We start from the raw sequence: 22,982 nt of genomic DNA on the forward strand, positions 1-22,982 counted from the left end.
AAAATAATGCTAAGAGAAAACAAAATCATCGAAACTTTATGTCCTCAAGTGGCGGTGACAAAGACAAAGCTATCAATAACCAATCCCTTGAAATTTGACCTCCAAGAACTAATAATAGCAGTAAAATACTTGTTCCCGAGGCGATTATTTTCTCTACAAGTACTAGCTTAAAGTACCAGTACGTATAAAACATAATCCATTAGTTTCTTATAAAGGAAACCAGCAAAACAGATTGTGCATTATAAAGTAAAGCTCTACATAACTAATCTATACCGTCAGCACAGCACAACAATGAGTCGAACAGCAAGAAATAGGGGTATTTAACTCAGATAATATCCACTGATAAAAAGATATGTAGTAAAGAGAAAAAGAGATATAATTAATACGCCCCGACTTTTTTTTTTGCGAGCTTTGATTTTTGTCTTTTTAAGAAACATCAACAAAAATTTTTTTTACTACTCTAGTTTTTTATTATTTGATAAGACGTATTGAATACAAAGAGAATTTTTGACGGTATTGGAAGTACATTAGAGGCATCAACATTATCAACAAGGGGTTCTTTTCGCTTTTGGTTGTTTTTTTTGTTACCTTGTCCAGTAAATAGAGGAAAATGACTCGACATAAAATCCGGACACAAGAGCTTGATTACCGTGATATCATAGAATCTATGCCAGTATGTATCTTGCTTTGTTCGTTTCGATTTATTTTTTGAACAAATTCTCTACTCTTCGAAATAGTTTAGTTTGATTTTAAGAAAGTTTAGTGATGAATTACAAATCTGAGAGGAGGAGAATTAAAATTTTTATGGCCGAGAAAGTTCATTTCTATCAATATTGATAAAAACAATTCCCTTATGCACTCTAACACCAGTAGAGGATGGGTTCGAGTTTGCCAAGGTCGAATGATGCCAAGTGTCTGTCAGCGCATCAATAGGCGAAGAGTTTTCAAACAAAGATTTTGATTCTGACTTTCTCAAAATTCACTACGGTGAGTTAGCCTTCATTCTAAATCAAAAGCCTACAGGCAAGTGATTGTAGAGGGGGATTAACAATAATTTACGTCACAACAAATCATACGATCCATATAAATAGTAAACCTGCATGGATCGCTGTTCTCGGCAGTGAAAAAAGGTAGAGCGCAAGGCTTTAACTTTAACTTTTTTTACTTAAAATTATGATTGATATGGAGGATGTTTGTAGTCTACGAAGGAGAGTATTACCTTTATCATACTCCTTATAAGGAAATCAACACTCTCCATCAAAAAAAAATTGGACCCCTCCGGTGAGCAATGCGGATGTTAATAGCAGGGTTTTTATGTTAAAATTTGTTCAAATTCAAAATTTATATACATTCTAATGCATAGTTCTCAGTCACATAGTCACATTTTAGATGTTGTGATGTTTGATTTTTACTTTTCAAGGTTACTTTACTATGGTGATTAGTAATCGTAGTTGTAATCACTTAAAAATGACAAAAAGGTTTTAATGGGATTTCGAGTAATCTAACTATAAAGATAATTGATTTATGTTTAGTCACTTAATTAAGCTTGGTATAACAACAACAGAGAGTCAATAATAGAAGACACACAGGATTGTTTGTTTGTTTATTTGTTTACATAATGGTGCGTAACGGATTGAGTGTTAATGACCGTTATTTCACGGCTGAAGAATACGAGGTAAACAAACAATTGATACGCATTTTCCTCTAAAATTACCGGACATTCCCGGACAATTTAAACAATCAGCTTTTGTATTGAAATTACCCAATATTGTCAACTGAAATTTTTTGAAAGCAGTGTAGTATTACCAAAGAAAGAAAATTAAAAATTCAAAAATCAACACAATTTCCAAAATTTGCCTTTGATAAAAGAAAATACAATGAACTCGAACTCGAACTCGAACTAATTCAAACTTCTATTATTCGAATCTTTATCTAATTCAAACTAATTCTCAATTCCCGTCTCAATTCCCGTAAAATATTCTCTATAATTCGAATCTTTCTCCAATTCGAAGAAAGTTTTTGGTCCCTTTTAGATCGAGTTAGAGGGAGTAAACTGTTTGACATTTTTATTCCGGTCCTGTGAATCGCGAATTTCGCCAGCCTAAGGACGGAAAAACCTGACTTGCCGGACATGTACATCATGCGTGGCAATTATCATCCCGAGTTTTATCAGTATTTGCTGGTCTTAATTTATGGTTTTGCCGGAGTTTTTCATTGTTCAATTCTAGCAAAACAAAGTAAAATCCCCAGACCGCTTTGTCAAAAGTTTATACTCGTTAGTAATATTTGTTTGCATTCTGGTGGTTACTATGTGTTATACACAGTGCGTTGGGAACTTTTTATCGCAACCCTCGTTAGACATAGGTGGCACTATCTTGATTACAACAATGTAGGTAATTGTGAAACTGTTGTGTTTGAAGATCCTTATCAGAATGTCTTCATGACTAACAATAGGTGCCACAGTGCAAAATAGTTTTACGCGACAATAGCAAGAATGATGAGGTTGGCGAAAATAAAACTTGTAGGAAAAACGAACGAACGATTTGTGATTCCGTTTTGATTGCTATCGTTGAAAAGATATTTGTGAGTGGAATATTTTCGAAAAAAAAACAAACTGAAAAGAAAAATTGAAAATTGAAGATGAAGAACGAAGAAAAAGGAAAATAAACATTTTTAGAAAAATCTGTTGATTTTCTTAAGTATAGCCCTAATTAATTACCATTTTTAAAAAGGAGTATTTTTTAACGTTAGAACGTTATCAGTGTGAAAAACCGGTCATTATATTTATCAACGAAAAGGTTTAGTACTGTGATTTTGTCCTCTCTGTCACATAGGAAGGTGGAAGGATACGACACCCAAACGGGTTTTTTGCTTTTCGACAAAGCAGGACAAGGAAATATATACTATTAATTTGTCAGAAAAAAAATTCAAAGCACGTAATCCCCTACATGAAAAGACAAAAAGTTTTTTGTGATAAAGCAGAGAAAAAAATGTAAAGTAGCGAATTCTTAAAATACCATTTAAACTACTAAAGTCATGTGACAGCTTTAAAAGCTTAAAAGTCATACTTCATCGATTTAAAACCGTTTTAAAACGTTTTTTGAATGAAAATTATATAATTTACTTTTACAAACAATTTTAAGTTTCACTAGAGTATAAAAATGAAATTACTCTTTTTTTGCGGAGCATTAAAAAGAGACAAGATAATACTACCCGCATAAAAACCCCTCTCCATTCAATATCCATCAATTTTAAAACACAGCTAAAACACACGCTTTTTCAATTTTCCAAACCCAAGCCACGGGTTTTCGAAATGGTTAATTTTAACTTTAAGCTCTTCTTAAGTCAATAAGTGAATTAATTGAGCATATTCAGAAGATTTTAAGAATATTCAAGCATGAAAAATACGAAAAAATAAGAACAGTCAAGCCTCACCGAACCAAAGAAAGGAAAATTGTCAACATCAAAGTTTTTTAAAGTGGTCACCTAGAACATGCAATCAACTCGGAAGAAGGACAGGGCTAAAACGAGAACAACCAGCAAAAAAAATCACATTTTCCAGATACAAAAAAGTGTTCAATATAAATGTGTAGTGAAGAAATTCAAAGAATTTCTATCCAACTATCTTCTTTTAGGAGATTTGGGTGGCAGAGCAGCATATGCATTTCGTCCCTATTAGAACTCGTCAGCACTGCATACTGCACCCTGGCTGCGCAGATCGAATTGCCTAGCATCTTGTTATATGTACATTTGCAATATGTACATTTTTAAGAAAGAGCCAATCCAGTAATACGAGAGAATATTGCGAGGTAACCTGAAAAAGGAACTAATTTCCCGCTGAAAATTTGGAACATTTTTTTGAAATGTTTGACAGCGCTTTAAATTGTTAAGAAGTTTTCGTTGACATAAATATTGATTGAAAAGGGTTGAGTCTGTGTTCTAAAAAAAAGTTTAGGTCAGGTTTTTTGTGACAAGTGTTGTTATGTTTGTTGTTAAAGCCCTTGAGCGAAAATTGTCGAAAGTTGTTGAATAAAAGAGCAAAAAGAACTAAGTGAAAAAACCTGGTAAAGATGTATTCAACAAAAATAACATATTCGACATTTAAAGCAAAATCGAGTTAATTAAATTGACTACTTGAGGAAGAGAGAGCGTGAATTTGAGGATTGTCTATATTATTTGGGAGATTTTAAAGGAAATATGGACGTGTTATGAATTATGGATTGTCCGAAAAAGATGTATACAATAGAACTTGAAAAATGTCTCCAGACACTGGATCGAGCTACTCAGGTATATACTTTTTACAGTCCTTCTTTCAAATAGAAGATGATCGAAGTAGAGTCATTAGGCCGGTTGGCCGACGGCTTGGTTAGCGGATGAATTTTTTTAAAACTATACCGGGTGTGCCAGAAAAAAGTTACTCTCTTTGATTTGATAATTGCAGGCAGTAGCATTCAGAGGAAAGTCTAACTTAAATGTTGTTGTGTTAAACTTTAATTTTACTCCATTGGTTCAAAAATTATTTCCAGAAAACTAAAACGTCAATTTTGAAAAATGTTAAAAAAGGCAAAAAACGAGGGTATCAATTTATGAAAATTAAAGGTTTCTTTTACCAAATGTCAATATGATAACTTTGCTCGAAAACAAAATCCATCTCGGATCTTCACAAGCGACAACTCTGGCCTGCGCTGAGTTTTTCTTCGCGGAAAAGACAGGCAACAAGAAATTGTCTGTGGGGGGGCGGGACCAGCTACATCACCACCAGTCATCGCGCTCATTTTATCTCAGGATAAACTTGCTTAGATTATGAGTGACAGACATATTTTTCAGGCGCCATTTTTTTTTGATTTATGCAAAATATTATCTTCCAAAAAACAAAATACAACAAGATGTTTTATGTATGACGTTCCGACTGACCGAAACTATTTCAGATTTAGTATCTTAATCATTAATAGTAGTAATGTCTCGACGAAAATCTCATAATCATCATAAACAACATATTGCTACAATACACGCTGATTTTGAATTTCAATTTAGAAACTAAAAAGTATATCCAGGAAAATATATTCCAGAAGCTTTTTTTTCGAAATCGCATTTCTATCGTGCTTCACACGTATATATAGTCAGTCATGCACGTTTTTATATCGAATCTAAATATGAGAACATTAGCCTCCAAGGCCGAAAGTTTAACAACATTCTAAGAACATCTTCAGACTTTGTAGACTCTAAAACATGTAATTTTTAGGAAATTAGACCAAATCCTGAGCATAAGAACAATTTGAGTACACTTTTTGGGCTTATAAATCTAAGAACATAAGTCAAGTTAAGAACATCCAAAGGCCTGTGAAGATTTGACGTCCTTATAAAAAGAAAACATGTACTGGAATTTAAACAACCTTTTGATAATCTTGGCTTGATTTGTGTGGCTAACTTCTTCATTTGACCAGCTCTTTATAACTAAGGGTTGGAGGTCAAACATCCGTCGGGAAATGTCTGTCGGGAAAATGTCCGTTCGGGAAAATGTCAGTCAGGGCAACGTCCGTCCGTCGGGGAAGCATCCATCGGGGAAACGTCCGGTCACCGTGTCACTCATCTTTGAAATCAGGTTTTGCTGAGAGCCATTGTCACCAAAAAAAATGTTCCCAACATTTTGGTAAATTTGGGGAGGGGCATTAGGGAAATGTACCCTAAAAAGAATTCCATATTTGTATACAAAAAGTTTTACATAAATTATGTAGCATATCATCTTTAAGTTTAATTTGGAAATAATTTTTAGTAGTTTTTTTTTTCTTTCGGTAGAGAGCCGATGAAAAGGGAAATTTTCAATTTAGTCTCTTCTTCTTCATCTTATCGTAATTATTTTCATAAAGAAAGACTACATTTCTTTTTAAAAACATTTTCTCTCGTACCATCAAGTACAACAGTATATAAAAAATCTTAAACAGAAAATATTAGATCTAAATTTACCATCTTTTTAAAAGTACAAAGAGAGAAATCATAAAGATTGGAATGTTCTCAAACTAACTTTCAAACGAAGGACGCAGCTTTCAAGAGAAAACGGCTTAAAATTTTTGAAAAATGGACGAGAATAAGGAAGTTTAAAAGGCTAGCTTTAAAGGAGTTAGATTCCCTCAAGGCAAAACTTTGAGACTGGAAACTCGCACAAACAACCAAGATGTATGAAAACTGGACCCTAGAGGATGAGGTAAACGCTCTGTTTCTAAAAACAAGAAATGAAACCATCTTGGTAGAGGAACAAACGCAAAAATGGGAGTTTTTTTCGGGAAAGGCTGTCTGATTTTTTACTCTGCAGGCCTCGTTACCAATAGGGGTTTTACCATGTACATCCCGTATAACCTCGAGAAGACCATGTAACTAATATTACTCCCGCAGTCATGAACAACTTCTCGTACCATTTTTTTCCCGCGCATCAATAAAGCTTTACGGACGTCTTAGTGCAAAAATTCAGGTGGCGTGTATCTGCCACCCAATAAATTTTGTATTATATCCGGGTAATAGTGAGGTTAAGTAAATCGGTATAATCACGACGACGAACGAAAATTTAACAGGCTAGTGTGTTTCAACTAATCAAATTTCGTATTTCCACTAACTTATTGTCTGGTTTTCTTTCTTTTGATATGGTAACTCAACAGAATTTCGCAATCTGATGAGGAGATACTTTCGCTAATCTTGCAACTTGGAAAGAGCTTTGAACTTTAATTTTAAGAATCATTCAACGGTGCCAGACATGAAGGGTTGTTCAACTTAGTGAATCGAAAGACTGCGATCTTTTTTGCTTTTTTCCTTTTGAGACCGCAAAGGAATGAATAAATACAAACTCCGAAATTAGCGGATAAATAGATAAACAGATTAGCTAGAAGGATTTATCCTTTAAAATTGAGCGTAACCATAAATCCTTTCTTTATAAGAAAATGAGGCCAAAAAATTACAACAATTTAAGAACAATCCTGAGCCTGGAATGGCTAAAGTTTTAGTAATGAAAAAATATATTTGTTAAAATATTGTGAAAAATAATGAAACCGTCCGATATTTAGGCATTAGCCAAAAAGAAGTTGACTCAAGATTAGGGATGTGTTACCGGGGCAACTCGGGAAAACTGACGATCTTGTTATTTCAAGATGACGTTATCACATCAACAATAAAATGCATTCAAAGCGAAAAATAACATGGTATTGAACTACGAATCATGAATGGAAACCAAACTAGAGAAAACAAAACGCTATTCAAGTTATTCAGAAGGAAAGTCAAGGAGTGGTTTCTATCGACTATATATTCCACGTGTAGAAATTTACATGGGAAAATATGTAAAGTCAAAAGGCTTTGTTAGAAAAGTGAATGCTTTAGCAATAACAATTAGTTTTACCTTCGTAAAGATATCTAAAGCCATACTGAATTAAAACTCTCTTCATGTGCTTTTGAACTAACACAGGGCTGCCACTACCAGACTCCATAGTCGGTGGGAGAGCTGATTGCCATTAAGTATGAAAGATGTATCCCCTGGCTCGATTTTTGCCTATTAAATGAATGTTGTTTATTTGCTCTACAGTAGAACTTCGCACAATACTTTCGACCCTCAGTTCGACCCCGAACTTTCCCAGGATTTTCCCTTCAAATATGATACAATCTTTTCAGTGAGTCATAAGCATAAATTTGACAAAATGAATAATTTTCATTAAATAGATGTGATTACTTTTGAGACTAAAATAAATCGCATTTCAATTAAATCACAGCAACTGTCGGCTGACAAAAAATAACTGTATAAAAATCAGAGTATAATTTTCTTGACTGCTTTTGATTATCATTAGAAAAGATTGTAGTATGTAAAGAAAAGAGCTACAAATTTTTCGTAAAAAACTACACCCTTTTCAAGTCAATTATGGGATTTTTAGCATGATTATAGAGAGAGACACGAATCAGGTACAGTACAGTTTTTTTGAAGCTACAGTTGTATATTCGATACGCTCTCTTATTCGATGAAATTCTAAGTCGCCGTCAACAAGAAACTCTCATAAACGACGCTCCCTTATTCGATGAAAATCTAATTCCCCTTGAAGATCGAATTAGAAAGCGTCAACTGTACATTAATGCAGGTATTGACGGAGTTTTTGAAGCTTAAAAGTGAATCAATTTGAACAATTTGAATGCTGTTTCGTCAATATTTTGTCATCCTTTTGTTTAGGCGTTTGTTCCTCTGTTCCTTAACTTGTTTTCTTTTTCTCAGCCTGAGCAGTTCATTATTTTCAAACCATTTTCAGCCTTATAAACCTGTTCCTTAAAAAAAGAAAACGTGTACATTTTAAGGTCAATCTTGTATAAGTTTGTCTACGTTTTAATTGAATGAAAGAGTTTAAGGTCAATCTTGTATACCAAGGTTGTATGCATTTTAATTGAATGAAAGAAGTATTATGAATGAAATTGAGAAATCAAAATACCAATAGACTTGTGCGTGTATGTCTTTTAAATTACAAACATTTAAAACATAAAGGTATCTAAGATGCCAAAGTAGGATAACATTACGAGTACAAATTATTAGTTTAAAGATTGGCAGGAATTCAAAGTGATCTATATTGTATTAGGTGATACGATCTAACTGCAAGAAAAACTGTTGTAAGTTGATTTCAAGAGAGTTGTTTTGCATTTATCTCTATAGCTTTGACAGTCTTTCTCGACCTAAATAAAATATCGTGATATAATGTGAAAAGGAAAATTGAAAGTATGGTAGTTTTCTGTTTACTGCATTTTTGTAAATACTGGTTTTACAAAAACTCGAACCAAATCCCTTAGTTTGCTTTGGTGTAACTCTGATAGCACCCAGAAAGTTATATCACGTCTATCAGTTAATCAAAAAATTTGGCGCAAGTTGCTCTGGGTACGAGATTGGGTTATACAATGTATCGGCAATCCCTATAGGAAGACAAATGGTAAATAAGTTTCATACAAATGATTTTTTTTTCGTTCATTTTCAGAATGTGGTGACAAACGAACGAAGGCCTCCATCATACCTCAAACATAGTGTAAGTATTTCTATTGCGGAAATAATCGGGAAACCGGAAAAGATCTCATCAAATCGTAAAAGATTCAGGCTAAATCAAATCGTTCAGAAAGAGCATTTTGCAAATGAAGGCATTTCAAATTTTAGATTCTACTATCTATGGTCAATTTCCTCTTGAGAAAAGGTTTACTTAAAAATTTATAGCAACAAAATTCTACCTCTACAAACAATGCATGACCAAATAAGCGACAGCTTTATCATCCAGCCCATGCCAGGGCGGGGTGTCCTTTATGCATCGGTACCCTGTAGGCCTCCTACCGGCCTTCTAGAAACGCAGGTAAAATCGTCGCCGATATCGGGATAAAAGACTTAAAAGCAGTAAATTGAAATTGTGCACATTTTTTTATGACAACAAATTATATGAGAACATAAAAGGCTTCGATGGCCGAAATATTAAGAACGAGATAAGAACATTTTAAGGCCATTGAGGACCATAAAACACCTGTTTTCTTAGGAAAATGGACAAAAATATTCAAAAAGCTAAGAACATCAAAGGCTTCAGAAATTTAATACGTTCTATAGAAACGTGTATCAAAAAAATTCATTAATCAAATATTCAAGAAGAAACCAGCTATTTCAGAAAGATTATACTGAATAGAGAAACATCCTCACCATCTATTATTCGTAACATAATAACATTATGAATAATTTACGGACCAGAATAAATGAAACACTTTTAGACACCTGAGACGCAAAGGGTTTTCAAGTCGCGTCATTTGGTCGAATATTCTTTTTTATGAGGCCTCACATGGTGCGAATTGAAAACACCAGCCTGCTGCTGTCCATAGATCAATAATACATTTTGTCACCATACAAAAACTTACAGAAAGGTACGAAATTCTTCGATTCATTGATAAAAATTTTTGCTATTTTTACGATTTTGTAATGATGCATTTTATGGCTTGTTTTTATTGGCTCTGAGCGATGCAAAATATTCTGCATGTAAACTGGGCAACAACATGAAGTTTTTGAAATCCTGACTTTTTGGATTCTCATTTATAATTTTTGTTTTGAATTCTGCATTTTGCATTACTTTCTACTCAAGTGCTGGGGCTAATTGTAACAAAATATGACACATTTGAAATTTAGAAAAATTCTAGTCATTTGATAGGATTTTACAAAGCTTCAATCGATGATTTGAACTTTTTCTAACTGTCTTGTATATAGATTTTGGCCTTTTTGTTATTCTAATAGTTTGTTTGGATTAAAGTCTAGATAGGTGATTTGTTATATCGTTTACCAGCGTTTACACTGACCTTAATAAATTATGGAAATTATGAAATTTTTACCTTTTGGTTATAATTGGGATAAAAAATCAGCTCATTAGTTTAAGGCACATTAGTAGAAAGTTTCCCCAAATGGAATCAGTTTTACATTTAATTGCAAGAATCAACTTTCCTGTACATCAATGACGCAAATTGTGCATTAACAAAGTTTGCGTCATCGATGAATTTTTTCGTATATTCGCAAATCTGCGATAGGTTTTGACAGGTTCAAGGTGCTCTAATATTCAGGAGAATTAATTTTCTTTAAAAATATACCAAAATAACAAAAGTTTATAATAATTTTGAAAATCACTCCAAGTGGAAACTATATGACCAAGATGCTGTACTGAAAAATTATTTAAGGTAGCAAGGATCGTTTCTAAAGAAGGAGTACCTCTCTTAAAAAATACATCCCCTTAATTATGAAATACCTAACTTTTCTTCTTCTGATCAAATTTCTATTTGAAGTTATACCACAAGGTTTAAAATGGCTGACATCAGCTTTTTAATTAGTACTCATTTAGAGGTTTTAATGACCACCAATGGTTGGAGCTCATTAAAGAAACATTATTTAACTGTTGTTGTTGCCATTTACGTAATCACTCGGCATAGTGAAGGTTTTGTACACAATTTTCTTGCGTTACATCTCTTATAAAATTCATGATTTAATAAGAGCTCTGGAATCTAAAGCAAAGGGACTTTGAAACGTCTAAATCTAATGTTATGAGAATTTCTATATGGAATATAGTTTAAGCCAAATCTATGCTTCTGAGAACGTCAAAACTAAGATATAACTACACTTGGTCATAAATGAAAATTGAATTGAAACTTTGGTAGATTTATAATGTTCTTATAAAACTATTGTTCTTCGTTCAGTGAGAAATGCACTTAGTTATATATAAGTGATACAAAAATGATGATTCTCCATATTAAAGGATATCATTTAGTTTTTAAATTGCACCAAAAGCAGTAGGTAACTTTTGAGCTTGCTGTTTCATAAGAGTCGATTCAAATATTCTACCGATATGTTGGTTAAATTGATGAAACCAGCATTGGGTGTTCGGAGCTTTTGTTTAGTCAATGGAAATTTATTGTGCAGTTTTTTTCTGTATACAGGGTTGTGGAATCCGACGAATTCGTTTGGATATTAGCCTCTCTAGCGTAGATAGTCCAAAGCCCCTTTAACTCGAAAAATGCAAAGAGGCTAGAATTATTCATTATTTTTCATGCTAGAAAGTTATCTAGGTACTCGTTCATTTATTTAGAAGTTCTATAAGTTTACTATAAAAATGAATAGAAGGAGAATTTAGTTTTTGAAGGTACAAATTGTACCCTTTCATTAGCAAAGCGAGTCCCCTTTTAAACTGCAAAAAAAAACACGAAATGAATTTAGAACAATTTAAAAGCTGGGACCTTGATTTTGAAGTATCGGGAGTCAACAAGCTTATCATTTGGGAATTAAAACGCTCAAATTATGTTTAAAAGAAAATAAAGTGGAAAACATTTGAAAAATTCCAACAGCATCAAAGTTCATTAGAAACGAAGGGCTAAAAGTGTGAGCAAAATTATCACTGCAGCAATGCAAAGAAGCAAGAAAAAAATTTGAATATAGTTGATGAGATTTTCGTGTGTGTGCTTAACACAAAAGGGGATTAAGAACTTTAAGGTAATTAAGTATGTAGTAAAAAAGTAATTAAATGATCAAGCCTTGATGGTATTATTAATTAGGAGGTACTTGATGATAGTTGTGGGTGAACGAAGAAAAATGTTGGGTGGTATTTTATAGCAGACTGTACGAAAAAACAATTTTTATGCTGCATTAGTTTGTTTTTGTTTGACGTGAAATTCGACGGAGGAAGTTGTCCAAAAAGTAACAATAAGGGAACTGGTTAAGCCCTCTGAGCCTAAAAGGTTATACAACAATTGCCTCAATTTACTCTGTGTGGAAAGACTTATAAAGGTGATCGTCAGTACGCCCTCGATGGAGGGCGCCCCCCCCCCCCCAAGTTACCCATGAAACAACAGTATTTTGACGTAGGAAATGTTTTGACTTCAAGGTTGACAAAGAAACAGAGGGAAAGAAAGTCATTTTGTTAAAAGCTTTTTGAGTTTGGACTTCAGATAAGATTGATATTGAACACGATAAAACTTTATTTTAAAATGTAATTTTTATATGTTGGAGTCTGATTTTTCAAAACATTCGAGAGACAACAAGGACTTCTTGGGGAGAATAGATAGGTAAATTTACTTCTAGTAAAGTTAGAGGCTAGTCAATACATAAGGAACAAACTTGGGTTTGTGAGCGAAAATTAATTCAATAAAAACTTTTACCGAATATTCATTTCACGTCGAAATGTTGGCTACCTGAGGGTGGGGAGGAGGTTCAAGCTTCATGACGGAGAGTCCTTATTAACTAATAAGAATTGTGGCTATATGTAAGAGAAACGCGTTCCGTCAAAGATGCTTGCTGCATTGGAATATAATATGAATACTGTATACGAAGCAGATTTTGCCCCTCCTTATTTTTTCGAAAATTTCAGGTTTTGGCCGAATTTTTGCCCGAGTTCTTAAAAAACTGTTCTTATAGAAAAGCGTGTTATTTAGCAAAGTGGATAGTATTGCTTTCCTATTCTCATAATCTTTTTGGTTTAGTGAGGACTTAGAATTGGAGGCCTACAAGGAATAAGTTTACATGGATTACAACAGGATCATATAGCATATGGTTTTAGGGATAAGAAAAAAGTAGTTTCTCAATTTTTTTCTGAAATTGAAGAAAAAAATGAAGAAAAATTGAAGCACAAAATTTTCGGACTCCTGAGATGATCATGTAGAGGAAACTGTGCTTAAGTTAACTTAATTTTTTCTTACTACTTTTTTATCCGGAAGAAAGATGTTAACCAGGGCGTCCTGCTTTTTGAAAGCTTTGAGAAAGTCAAGGGCTTGATTGAGTTTTTGAATAATGATGGTTGAGAAAAATATTTGTAGAATGACAAAAGAAAGGCCATAAAGACAGAGAGATATATCAATATATTTAAAGAAAAGTTATTATCGAAAAAAAAATACGATTAAAGCCTGCAAGTATGAGAGAGTTGAGTCAATGTAAGATATCATAAAGAGTTTCTTTTTTTCTTTTTTAGAGGTTCATACAAGGGGTGACAGTTTCCCTTAGAGTTTTTCTTTGCATAGCGTGAAATGTGAAGTAACAGTGGGTACACTTACTAGGAGAAATAAATGAAAACTGTGACCCTGTTTTACAGTAGAAAGGTACATGAAATATAGAGGTTGCAATGGAGAATATTTTTTGTGTTTTTTTGTTGTTAGATGAGAGGTTGTACAAAAAATCACGTTTTCAATTTTTAATACAATTTCTCTATAAAGTCACATGAAATAAAAATTACAATAACTTTTATTTTTTCTTTGAAAATAATTTTCAAAAAAGGAAAAAATAGAAAATTTGAAAAGGAAAACAAAAGGAAACAAAAAGAAAAGAAGACATTAAGACCAACCATAATTGGTAACTTTGTTACAATTTGCTTTATTGGGGACAATCAAGAAATCTTTTACAACCAATTGGAAAGGTTTAAGTTATTTTGTTGAACAACAATCAATAATGGAAGTTGAAATGGAATTATCAGAATCCATGGTTAGTATTTATCATCATTGTAGCACCTGAGGAGAGTCAGGGTATTTGCACCCTGAGGATTTCATGTTCCACCTGCCCAAATCCCAAGGGGACTTTTTAAATAATTAATAAACTTTTTTCTTATATTATGTTGTATTTCATTCTTTTTTCAAATAATTTCAATTTTCATTTTTATTTTTCAAGTCGAGATTTTTCCTTTTGGAAATTCTCTTTTGCAAAGAAAAGTGAAGAATATCAGAATCTCAGCTTTTGTTTTATATATGAAAAGTTGCAAAGGCATAATTATGAAAAGAGAAAATATCGTGAAAATTTGATTTTAAAAATGTTCAATTTTGAGGACCACCGTAAATTTATTGGATGTTGGAGTCTCCTTTTGGAAAAAAATATGATTGAATTTAGAAAGTTTGGATGGTTGATTCTTTAGGAGGCGAGGGAAGGTGCTTCAGGGAATTTTCTTCAACAGCTTGGAGAAGTATATTGTAAAAATTGCAGAGTTTAAGGATAATGCACTTAAAAAATAAGTACTAGCTCAGCAATAACTTGGCTTGAATACCAGCTAGGAAGTCTTATCTTTAAAACTGGTATTCGTATAAAAGGAAATCATTTTAAAATAGCATTACTATTTGGGAATACGTAAGAGAGATATGTTTTTTTTCTCATAAGAAAACCTTCTTCGACCTGAAGCTTGATTACTTTAACTTGCAAACTTCATTATTCAATAAAATGGGCAAGACTCCCAATATAATTTGCGCAATTCAAAATATCTGTCTACATAAATGCCTTTGGTATTGATTTTTGATGTATTTCAAATTGATCGCTTCATCTAGTAGGTCATATGTTAGACCAGACTATTATAGAATCTAGACCGAATCTAGATTTTTGTGGATCAAAATTATTGAACATTATATAATCAAACGAGACTAGGTTTGAATCAACCTACGAGAGCAGAGAGATTAAAACAGATTTCAATCTAAAAAGCTTCCCGAACAATGAACAACAATATCGGATCACATCGACAGTTTCATCTCTTGAAAGATTAAAAAAGGCAATAAACCCCAATGTCTCGATCTCTCCATAATTTTTCAATAATACTTTATACTAAGGAATGTAGGCTGACAATTTTTCTGTGTAAGAAAATTAAAATACCAACTCCCAATTTTCTCACTGTATTGACTGTAGTGTTTAGGAAAAAGAGTAATTATTAAAGTAGTAAAAAGTACTATTTCATTGACGGATATGGAGGTCATTATGAAAAATCTTTGGAGGAACAGAATTCTGATACGACCTTCTTGTTCTAAGAATTTCATTTTTTGTTGAAATTGATTATGTTCTTACAGGGAAAAATAGTGAGGTCAAATAAAATATAACGGATTTAAAGATCACATATTTTAAAGACGGATAAAATCGCTCATAATGAAAACAAAAATTTTGATCAATATAGACTTGGATTTCCAGATTTGTATTGGTTTATATTCCAGAAAAAAGTACATAGTGGCTTGATGGAAAGATTCAAAGTGTGCATGACCTGAAAATTTGTGGAAACTGGAGTTCGTAATGCATATAATGATAAACAAGAAAATAGCAGTCAAACTAGTTTGTGGGACCTAATAGAAAACAAAAATTCCTCAAATGTTAGGTTTTGGTAAGAAATCTTACAAACAAAGCCTCAATTTATTTACTTTTCACTTTTTCCAATTACCTTTTAGAATGTGATGTTCCGGTGATGCTCTGAATGTATTTTGATAAGGTCAAGTGTATTTATTAGTAAGGGGGAAAAAGCTTAATATTTTATGCTTTCGAAAGTTGCTTCAATTCTACCTGAAACTTCCTTTTTTGAATATCTTTCTCTTAAGAGTTTACCATCCCCGTCACAAAAAATTTTCTTTCGTGATATATTCGAAATTTTTTTGAGGAGAAAGATGTGCGGACCAGTTTCCAAATAAAACGTCGGCTAGTTCTGTCGGCTGTAATATGTACACAGTTTGTTGTTAACCCTTTGAGTGCCAGGGTCCTTTTTTCTAAGTTTTTTTTTAAAAAATCGCTAGTTCAAACTTTAAGGGCTTATATCTCCTGATCTAGAAGGAATTAGAAGCTCGTATATAGCTCGTTGGATAGCTTAGAGTCTCTTCTTTCTTTTGGGCGCCTTCGGCGCCGCCCGATTTAGGAAGGGCGTGGTGGGCGGCGGCCAAGGGGGGGGGTAGGTTAGGGAATTAAAGCAGTCAGGCCCGCTGCGCGGACCTGACTGAACTGATGAAAAGGTGCCCAGTGGTAAAATTTCAAATCAATTCACTAGAAGACAGAATAAAGTAAAACAGGGCCAAATTTGGAGGTTCTTGGATCACTCGTTGACCAAAAATAGTCAAAAAACGGTCAGAATCTCAAAAAAGTGAATTTTTGTCAATTTTTTGCATTTTTTTGACTTTTTTGCTTAAAATTTCGCTGGAAAGACTCACTTTTGAATTTTTTTTTGCTTGACCATAAAGGACAATCTAATTCCTACGAGTTCGACCAAAAATAACGATTTCTAACTCAAACTGGGCATTACAGGAGGGCTTCGCCCTCCTATATAGCCCATGTCGTATATATACGACATCGGCACTTAAAGGGTTAATGAAGGGGTTGCTAGTTATTAAAAGCTCATTTTTTTTCCATTCAAAATATTCTTTAATTAAAGCAAAAGTAATAAATGGAACAACAAACGGAAAGAGGAATTAAAATTAATCATCTTTTAATTACGTTGTTGTAAGCGAACTTACTTACTTACTCACTTTTCAAGTGAACGTAGAGGAGAGATAATTAAACATAGAAAACATCAACGACAAAACGAGGAGAATAAAAAACTGCCTGTGGCTGTAGTGGTTGATTAAAAAGCACAAACATTCAAAAAATAAAGATGGTATTTTTGAAGAGGTTTCGCAAACGACATGATGAATATAGCTTTGAAGGTGAAAACGAGAACCTAGCTGGGGAACCTGATCCAGAAGCTCAACAAGCGGTGAGAGCAGACCCAGAAGAAGGTCTAGCCTTGAATCCAGAAGCACAGTCTCTCACGTGTGGAGAAGAAGTTGAAGATGTGAATATTGTAGGTGTAACACTTTTAGGCTATACCAAATTAAAATATTAGTTATTATAGTAAGACTTATTCTAACGTACAGTATGAAGAAAGCTATTTTGAGTATTCATTAAACTTTGGTACAAGCCTGATGAGATAAAGACAGATAAATAATTATGAATTGACCCTTCGGATTTTTTTATATAAGGTTGTCATCTGAGATTCTCAAACAGGTCAAATAATGATATTATATCAGCCTGTATCGGAGTCAATCTCAGTCTTTGGTCTAAAACAGGAGGGATATAAATGAGCACAGTATTCAAGCTTTGACCTACGAAAAGGGCATGGTTGGTAGAAATTGTAACAATGTACAGTACCTTAAAGCTTTCGAAAGGAAAGGTGAATTGAGGTTTCACGGATAACCAAAATCTAATTTATCGAAATCTATATAAATCTGAACTTTTTTAACAAGGACGAAAATTAATGAATTTTTTTCACAACTTTTTCTTGAAACCAAAAGTGGATCAGGCGGTGTTCGTTTAAAAGCATTGCAAAGGGTTTATGTATGATCAGCTTAGAAATGATTTCATACTACAAAAAAAATGTGATCCCTCTTAAACATTATAATCATAATATAAATATTCAACTTTAAGATCAATAAAGAATAGAATTTTCTGATGCTTAAAGGACATTTAAGGGTTTTCAAAGCTTAAGTTTTTTCGTGTGTTAAGCCTTTGTCGTTTTATAAGAACCAATTAGGTTAAAGTGAGCTTCATTAATGATCTTAACTATCGACCAGTCTTTAATATTCTTAATGAAAATGTACGAAAATAACATAGAAAAGAAGACAAATAAAGACTATATCAATCAGCATAATACATTTTCGCGCGCAAATTTATTTTGTATATACTATTATGCTGAATAAGCACTTTCGTTTTCATGAGCTCTGTGCAGTCAACTGTAACAAAGAGGATCAACAAAAGAAACACAAACTAAAACGAGGCTAAACAAAAAGAGAATACAGTCTGTTTTGGAAATTTAAAATTTCTGGAATAGACATTTGACATTTGAGTCTCTTTTACATGCAACATTTGTGATTTCCAAAATGTTATTTTGTCGTGAAAACGAGACTGAAAATATGGAAACTAGTTTTAGCATGCTGGTAAGCCAATTCAATTCTATCTATCAAGGCTCTACGAAAAATTCTCAGTTCCTTGGTTTGACAAGAATCATAATTTATATTATGAGATGATGTTTCTTAGCTTGTTAGTTACGTTATTTCTTAACTGTCTACTGCTGTACTATATGATAGAAGAGGTCAGTTCCTTAGATTTACCAGAAATTACGTGAGATTATGACATTCAAAAACAGGGAAGTTGTTTTTCTAAAGCTTTAAAATAGATGTGGAGTACTATGTATTGAGATTGCTCATAAAAGGGAGTTCCAGACTTTTATTCTCATAAATTAATTTCAAAATAAATGGTGGTGGTTGACACTGTAAGTTTTTTCAAACATTTTCCACATCCGATATGGAGTAAAATGAACTAATAAATTTCCTGCAGACTTTATCACTGTATGGTCACAAAATAATAGAGACGTAATGCGTCAACCCTCTATTGATAGAAATTTCCATTTTATTATAAAGACTAGAGAGAAAAAATTTGTCATCGCATCACGCTTACACAAAGATGTAATCAACTCAAAATTCATTTCACTGTTAAACTTTGTGGCAAACTTTATTGATAAAATTTATGTTTGAGATAGACCTCGTATTTATTACTCATGGTATGGGATTGACTTTTCAATTTTAAGTTTATTGATTTGGTTGACAAGACAGAGATCAACATAGAAAGTTTGGAATTGAACTAGGCTAGGGCTACTTCCAAAGGCCCTGTTTAAAAGGTGGGTGTGCATAAATTACAGTAACAAGCAATTGTGAAATTAAAAATAAAAGTAACATGAGTATAATGACTTTACCAGCAGAATGCTATTTGTTATGAAATTTCAAATATAAAACTAGCGTTAATGTATTTAACAGCGCAGTACGAATGCAGCAATCGAAAATAGTTTTTTTCAGACATTTTGTATAGAAATAACTTTTATTCGTATAGTTCGTTCACCAAGTCATGTCATGCAGTTTCAGTGACGTTCGGATGGACAAATAAAATTTTTTATTTGGTTAATATTTTGTATGGATCTAGGTCAGAATTGCGAGGTAATATTTTGGAATGTATTTTACTTACATGGAGTTTTAACGAGGATTGGGATCTAGTTTACAGCACCGAGCACGAAGAAGATGTCATTGCGCATTCGACACTATTGAACTTCTGGGGCGTTAGGATTAATGAGTGTTTTCAAACATAAGGCTTGTATTTTCAGTTGGAATTCAAAAAAGGAAAATTCAAAACATAAAACTTGAGAGAATTATAGCTTTTGCAATATAACAATAGCCGACATCCTGGCGTGTTGACAAATTAGGATTTTTGCAGCAGTACAGCTTTTCATGTTACTAACAAATACAATAGTGATTAGCATCAGAGCTAGGATCTGATTAAGAGGGATCATATAAGTTCCTAATGTGTACATAAAAAAAATTGTATGCGCGTGTAGAAAATGCTACCAAAAATACCTTGAAAATCTAAAAGAAAGTAAAACCTGTAAAGACCAAAGTTCATTTTAATGCAAAAGTCATTAATAGCTTTGTTTGAATACTTCTGCTTGTAAAGATTCGGTTTAAAAAAGTCTTTTTTAGTGTAGAAATTCTTAGTACAGTAGTCGGAGACAGTAGCTAATTGAGTGTATTATCGTGTCTTTCAGTAATCAGGTACAGTTTATCATTAAAAAAACTTAAATCATGAGAATATTGTTTATTTGATGTTACTGATGAGTTCAAAATCTCTACTTCTGCAACAGTTACAGACGGACAATAACTCTACATTTTTTAAATAGGTGAAACAACAATCTCTCTCTCAAAATTTTAGTACAAGGTGATGAAATACATGTTACAAGACAGTTGATATAGAAATAACTCAATTATCACTTTTTCCCTAAAGGGAGTGGTAATACAAAACGGAGATCGGCGTTTTGATATAAATAATGGGGCACAAAGCGTTCTCGATCAAGGTGTTGAACAAAGTGTCAGATTTAATATCAATTTGTCAACCGTTTCACCAAACAAAACTTGACTCTAAACATATATACAAAAAAATTGTTTGAAAGTTGTTAACAACAAAAAACTGTCAAATAATATGGAAGACATTAAGACTTCTAAAAACTTTTGTGGTTTTTTAAAGAGATCAATTCGCTGTGAATGAAAAGATAAAGGATGACACACTATGAATGAATTTCAAAAAAAATACATTTGAGTGAATTTGGAGAGATTTTCGAATAAAAAACTAATCTTGAAGAAAAGGAATAAATCTCCAGTGTCCGGCAAAGTTCTGAAAACAGTACTGGAGCTTTCAAAGCAACAAGGCATCTTAGACTTTTAAAGAAGACCATTCTACTCGTGTTTGCTAGAGTTTTGACTTGTTTAAGCGGTTGCTAAAAAGTCACTAAAGACAAGTATAGACTTAGAGAAACAAAAACTTAAAGGCTATGTTTGTTTCTTTTTTTAGCCTGCAGTATCGCCACCACCGGAGAAGAAAGGAATCAAGATGATCCGGACTTGTCAATTGTTCTTGGTTCTCGTCCATAGAACATTCTTATTTGCAGCTGTTCTCATTGGAGGAACCTACGCCATCAGAGCTATCGAGAACCACTATCGAGAATCGATTTCTCATATGGAGCTGAAAGATGCAGCTGAATATTGCTATACCATTCTAACGACCATAGGTAAGTCTTAATTTAAAATTTGAATGTTAAAGAATGTTAATCATGACAGTAGAGCCATCGCTTTAATCAAGTTGGAGAATAAAAGAAGTTACTGAAACAACATAAGAGTTTTGTAAGGAAAACAGTATTCACTACAAAAAAACTTATTAAAATTTGACCATTTCATATCAACACCAAGGGAACTCACAACTTGACATCACTTCACTTGCTAAACTTGAGCTTCCAATGCCGTGATAGCAATTGAAAATTGATCCCTCTAGTATAGAAATTCTTGGCTACCAATTATCTCAAAGGTAACGAATCAAATTTACACAACTACTTAGTAATCATCTTTTGCTCGTTCAATTATTTCAGGTTACGGCCGTGAGAAAACCCTCCCTACATCAGACTGGGGCAAAGTGTTCACCATTGTCTACGCAATCATTGGTATACCAGTCGCCATTTTCACTGTCGGAGCATACGGAGCATTCCTGAAGCATTGTGTGTTGAAGTTAATCATTGGTTTAGAGCACTGTTGTTGCTCATGCTGGCAAGGCAAGAAAATGAATCTCAAAGTGCTTATTATATTGATTCTCCTTTTCATTGCAGAGTTCTTTTGTTTTGGAGTCTACGTTTGCTGGTTGGAAGACAACAACCAATGGAATTATTTAGATTCTGTTTACAGTTGGTTTCTCACCATGACAACCATTGGATTTAAACAACACAACCCGTACCCAGACCACTTGGATCTGTTACACGCCTTGGCCTACCTGGTTACCAGTCTATTCAGCATCATAACTCTGGCCGCCATCTTTCAAACCGTTCAACAAATGATTGACGCTGTCCACAACCAAGATCGCAGCATCTGCGCCATGTTGTTTTGTTGTTATAGCAACAATAAGAAAGATGCATACCCAATGGATAAATACAATTCGAATCATAGTATGCGATATGCAGAATATCCTCATGAATAAACAGACCATTAAAGCACTTATGTTGAGAAAATATTAACCAAAATATTTATGGATGGTTGGCTGGAGATTTCTGGAAGTGAATAATTCTAAAAATGGGATTTTAAGACTTTCAGACTTTTAAGAGTAAAAAAACAATTATTCAAAATGGACAAAAGAGCTGAATCGAGAGTCAAGATTTTTCATGAAATTATTCAACATGAATTAAGCTGATGAATAATGATTAATAACTGTAACTGCAAACAAATATTTTCATAACATATGGTCTTGGTTTGCAATTTGAGTTTGAATTCAAAAGTTCACACCTGAAAGTTGCATTCAAGAAGCTAAACTTTCAATTAAAAAGCTATAATAGAGTATGGTTTTAGATATGAAAACGTATCAATTTCCTAGATTAATAAATATAACAAAAGTTAGATAGTCGTTAATTGTAAAGAGTAATCTTAAAAACTTCCATCATTTTTTGAAGCGTTTTGAAAACTTGAAGACCTTAGTTTTTTTGATCAATAATGCAATATGAAACGAAGCCAAATTTGATCAAATCTGGTATATCTTGAAGTTGTGATTTTTTTGCATTGGTATTTAAATTTAAAAGATCCCTTGCATTAATCAGTGACTTCAAGCTGGGTACAGTTGAATGAACCATAAAAAAACTTGCCTTTTACTGGACTTTTAAGCCAAAAAGGCACAAAAAGAGTAATTTTGCAGCAAAAGTAGAACTTATTTTGAAATGACAATAAATATCATAACAATTTAGATTTTTTTTATCAAAAGATGTATTATATTATAAAAGAAGAAGTTATTATAAAATTTTAGAATAACCATTTTTAAGCAGTTAAAACTGCCTTGAAATAGTTGTGTAGCCTCTTGGTATAACACTTGCTGTACAAAAATTTTTGTTTTGCTTTGTCGTTTTTGCTTTTTTTAAGAATAGAAATTTTAGTTTCTTTTTTCTCATTTTATTTGTTTTTTTATTGATAATGTGAATATATAACAAATTTAAACAAGGAAAACATGGAAGGTTATTCATATTTAATGACATAAAGGGATAAACCAGCCACACTAAAATTTAGTCAAATTCTTAGGACAAAAACACATTCATTTAAATCCAAAAAGCTGAAGTTAAAACTAATTCAAAAGAAACTACGCAGAGCAACATGCAATATTT

At 32.9% G+C, this 22,982-nt stretch overlaps 2 protein-coding genes across 12 annotated transcripts in view; one reads left to right on the forward strand and one right to left on the reverse strand.

Annotated features, from left to right (window-relative positions):
* The window catches only part of LOC136819348 (methionine synthase reductase-like), a 31,586-nt gene that overhangs the window by 7,602 nt on the left and 1,002 nt on the right, over nucleotides 1-22,982 (reverse strand). The window lies entirely within an intron of this gene.
* On the forward strand, nucleotides 443-22,827 carry LOC136819265 (potassium channel subfamily K member 1-like). 11 transcript variants are annotated; one of them, XM_067075512.1, is made up of 4 exons: nucleotides 443-673; nucleotides 8,985-9,032; nucleotides 20,648-20,864; nucleotides 21,219-22,827. In XM_067075512.1, exons 1-4 carry the CDS (start codon nucleotides 611-613, stop codon nucleotides 21,815-21,817), a joined length of 927 nt encoding a protein of 308 aa, XP_066931613.1. In that variant the 5' UTR covers nucleotides 443-610; the 3' UTR covers nucleotides 21,818-22,827. The 11 variants fall into 11 exon arrangements, with proteins under 11 accessions (XP_066931613.1, XP_066931621.1, XP_066931607.1 ...); XM_067075520.1 differs by lacking the exon at nucleotides 443-673 and adding an exon at nucleotides 1,595-1,675; XM_067075506.1 differs by lacking the exon at nucleotides 443-673 and adding an exon at nucleotides 4,150-4,287.

Source organism: Clytia hemisphaerica, unplaced genomic scaffold (genome assembly GCF_902728285.1).
Source record: "Clytia hemisphaerica strain Z4C2 unplaced genomic scaffold, Clytia hemisphaerica genome assembly, whole genome shotgun sequence".
Taxonomy (NCBI): domain Eukaryota; kingdom Metazoa; phylum Cnidaria; class Hydrozoa; order Leptothecata; family Clytiidae; genus Clytia; species Clytia hemisphaerica.

What these genes read in the sequence shown, in the direction of transcription:
- LOC136819265 (XM_067075498.1), top strand. Translation starts at nt 16,872, where the DNA reads ATGGTATTTTTGAAGAGGTTTCGCAAACGACATGATGAATATAGCTTT. An exon ending in AAGTTGAAGATGTGAATATT is followed by an intron (nt 17,061 to 20,647) that starts GTAGGTGTAACA and finishes TTCTTTTTTTAG; the next exon opens with CCTGCAGTATCGCCACCACC. An exon ending in TACCATTCTAACGACCATAG is followed by an intron (nt 20,865 to 21,218) that starts GTAAGTCTTAAT and finishes CAATTATTTCAG; the next exon opens with GTTACGGCCGTGAGAAAACC.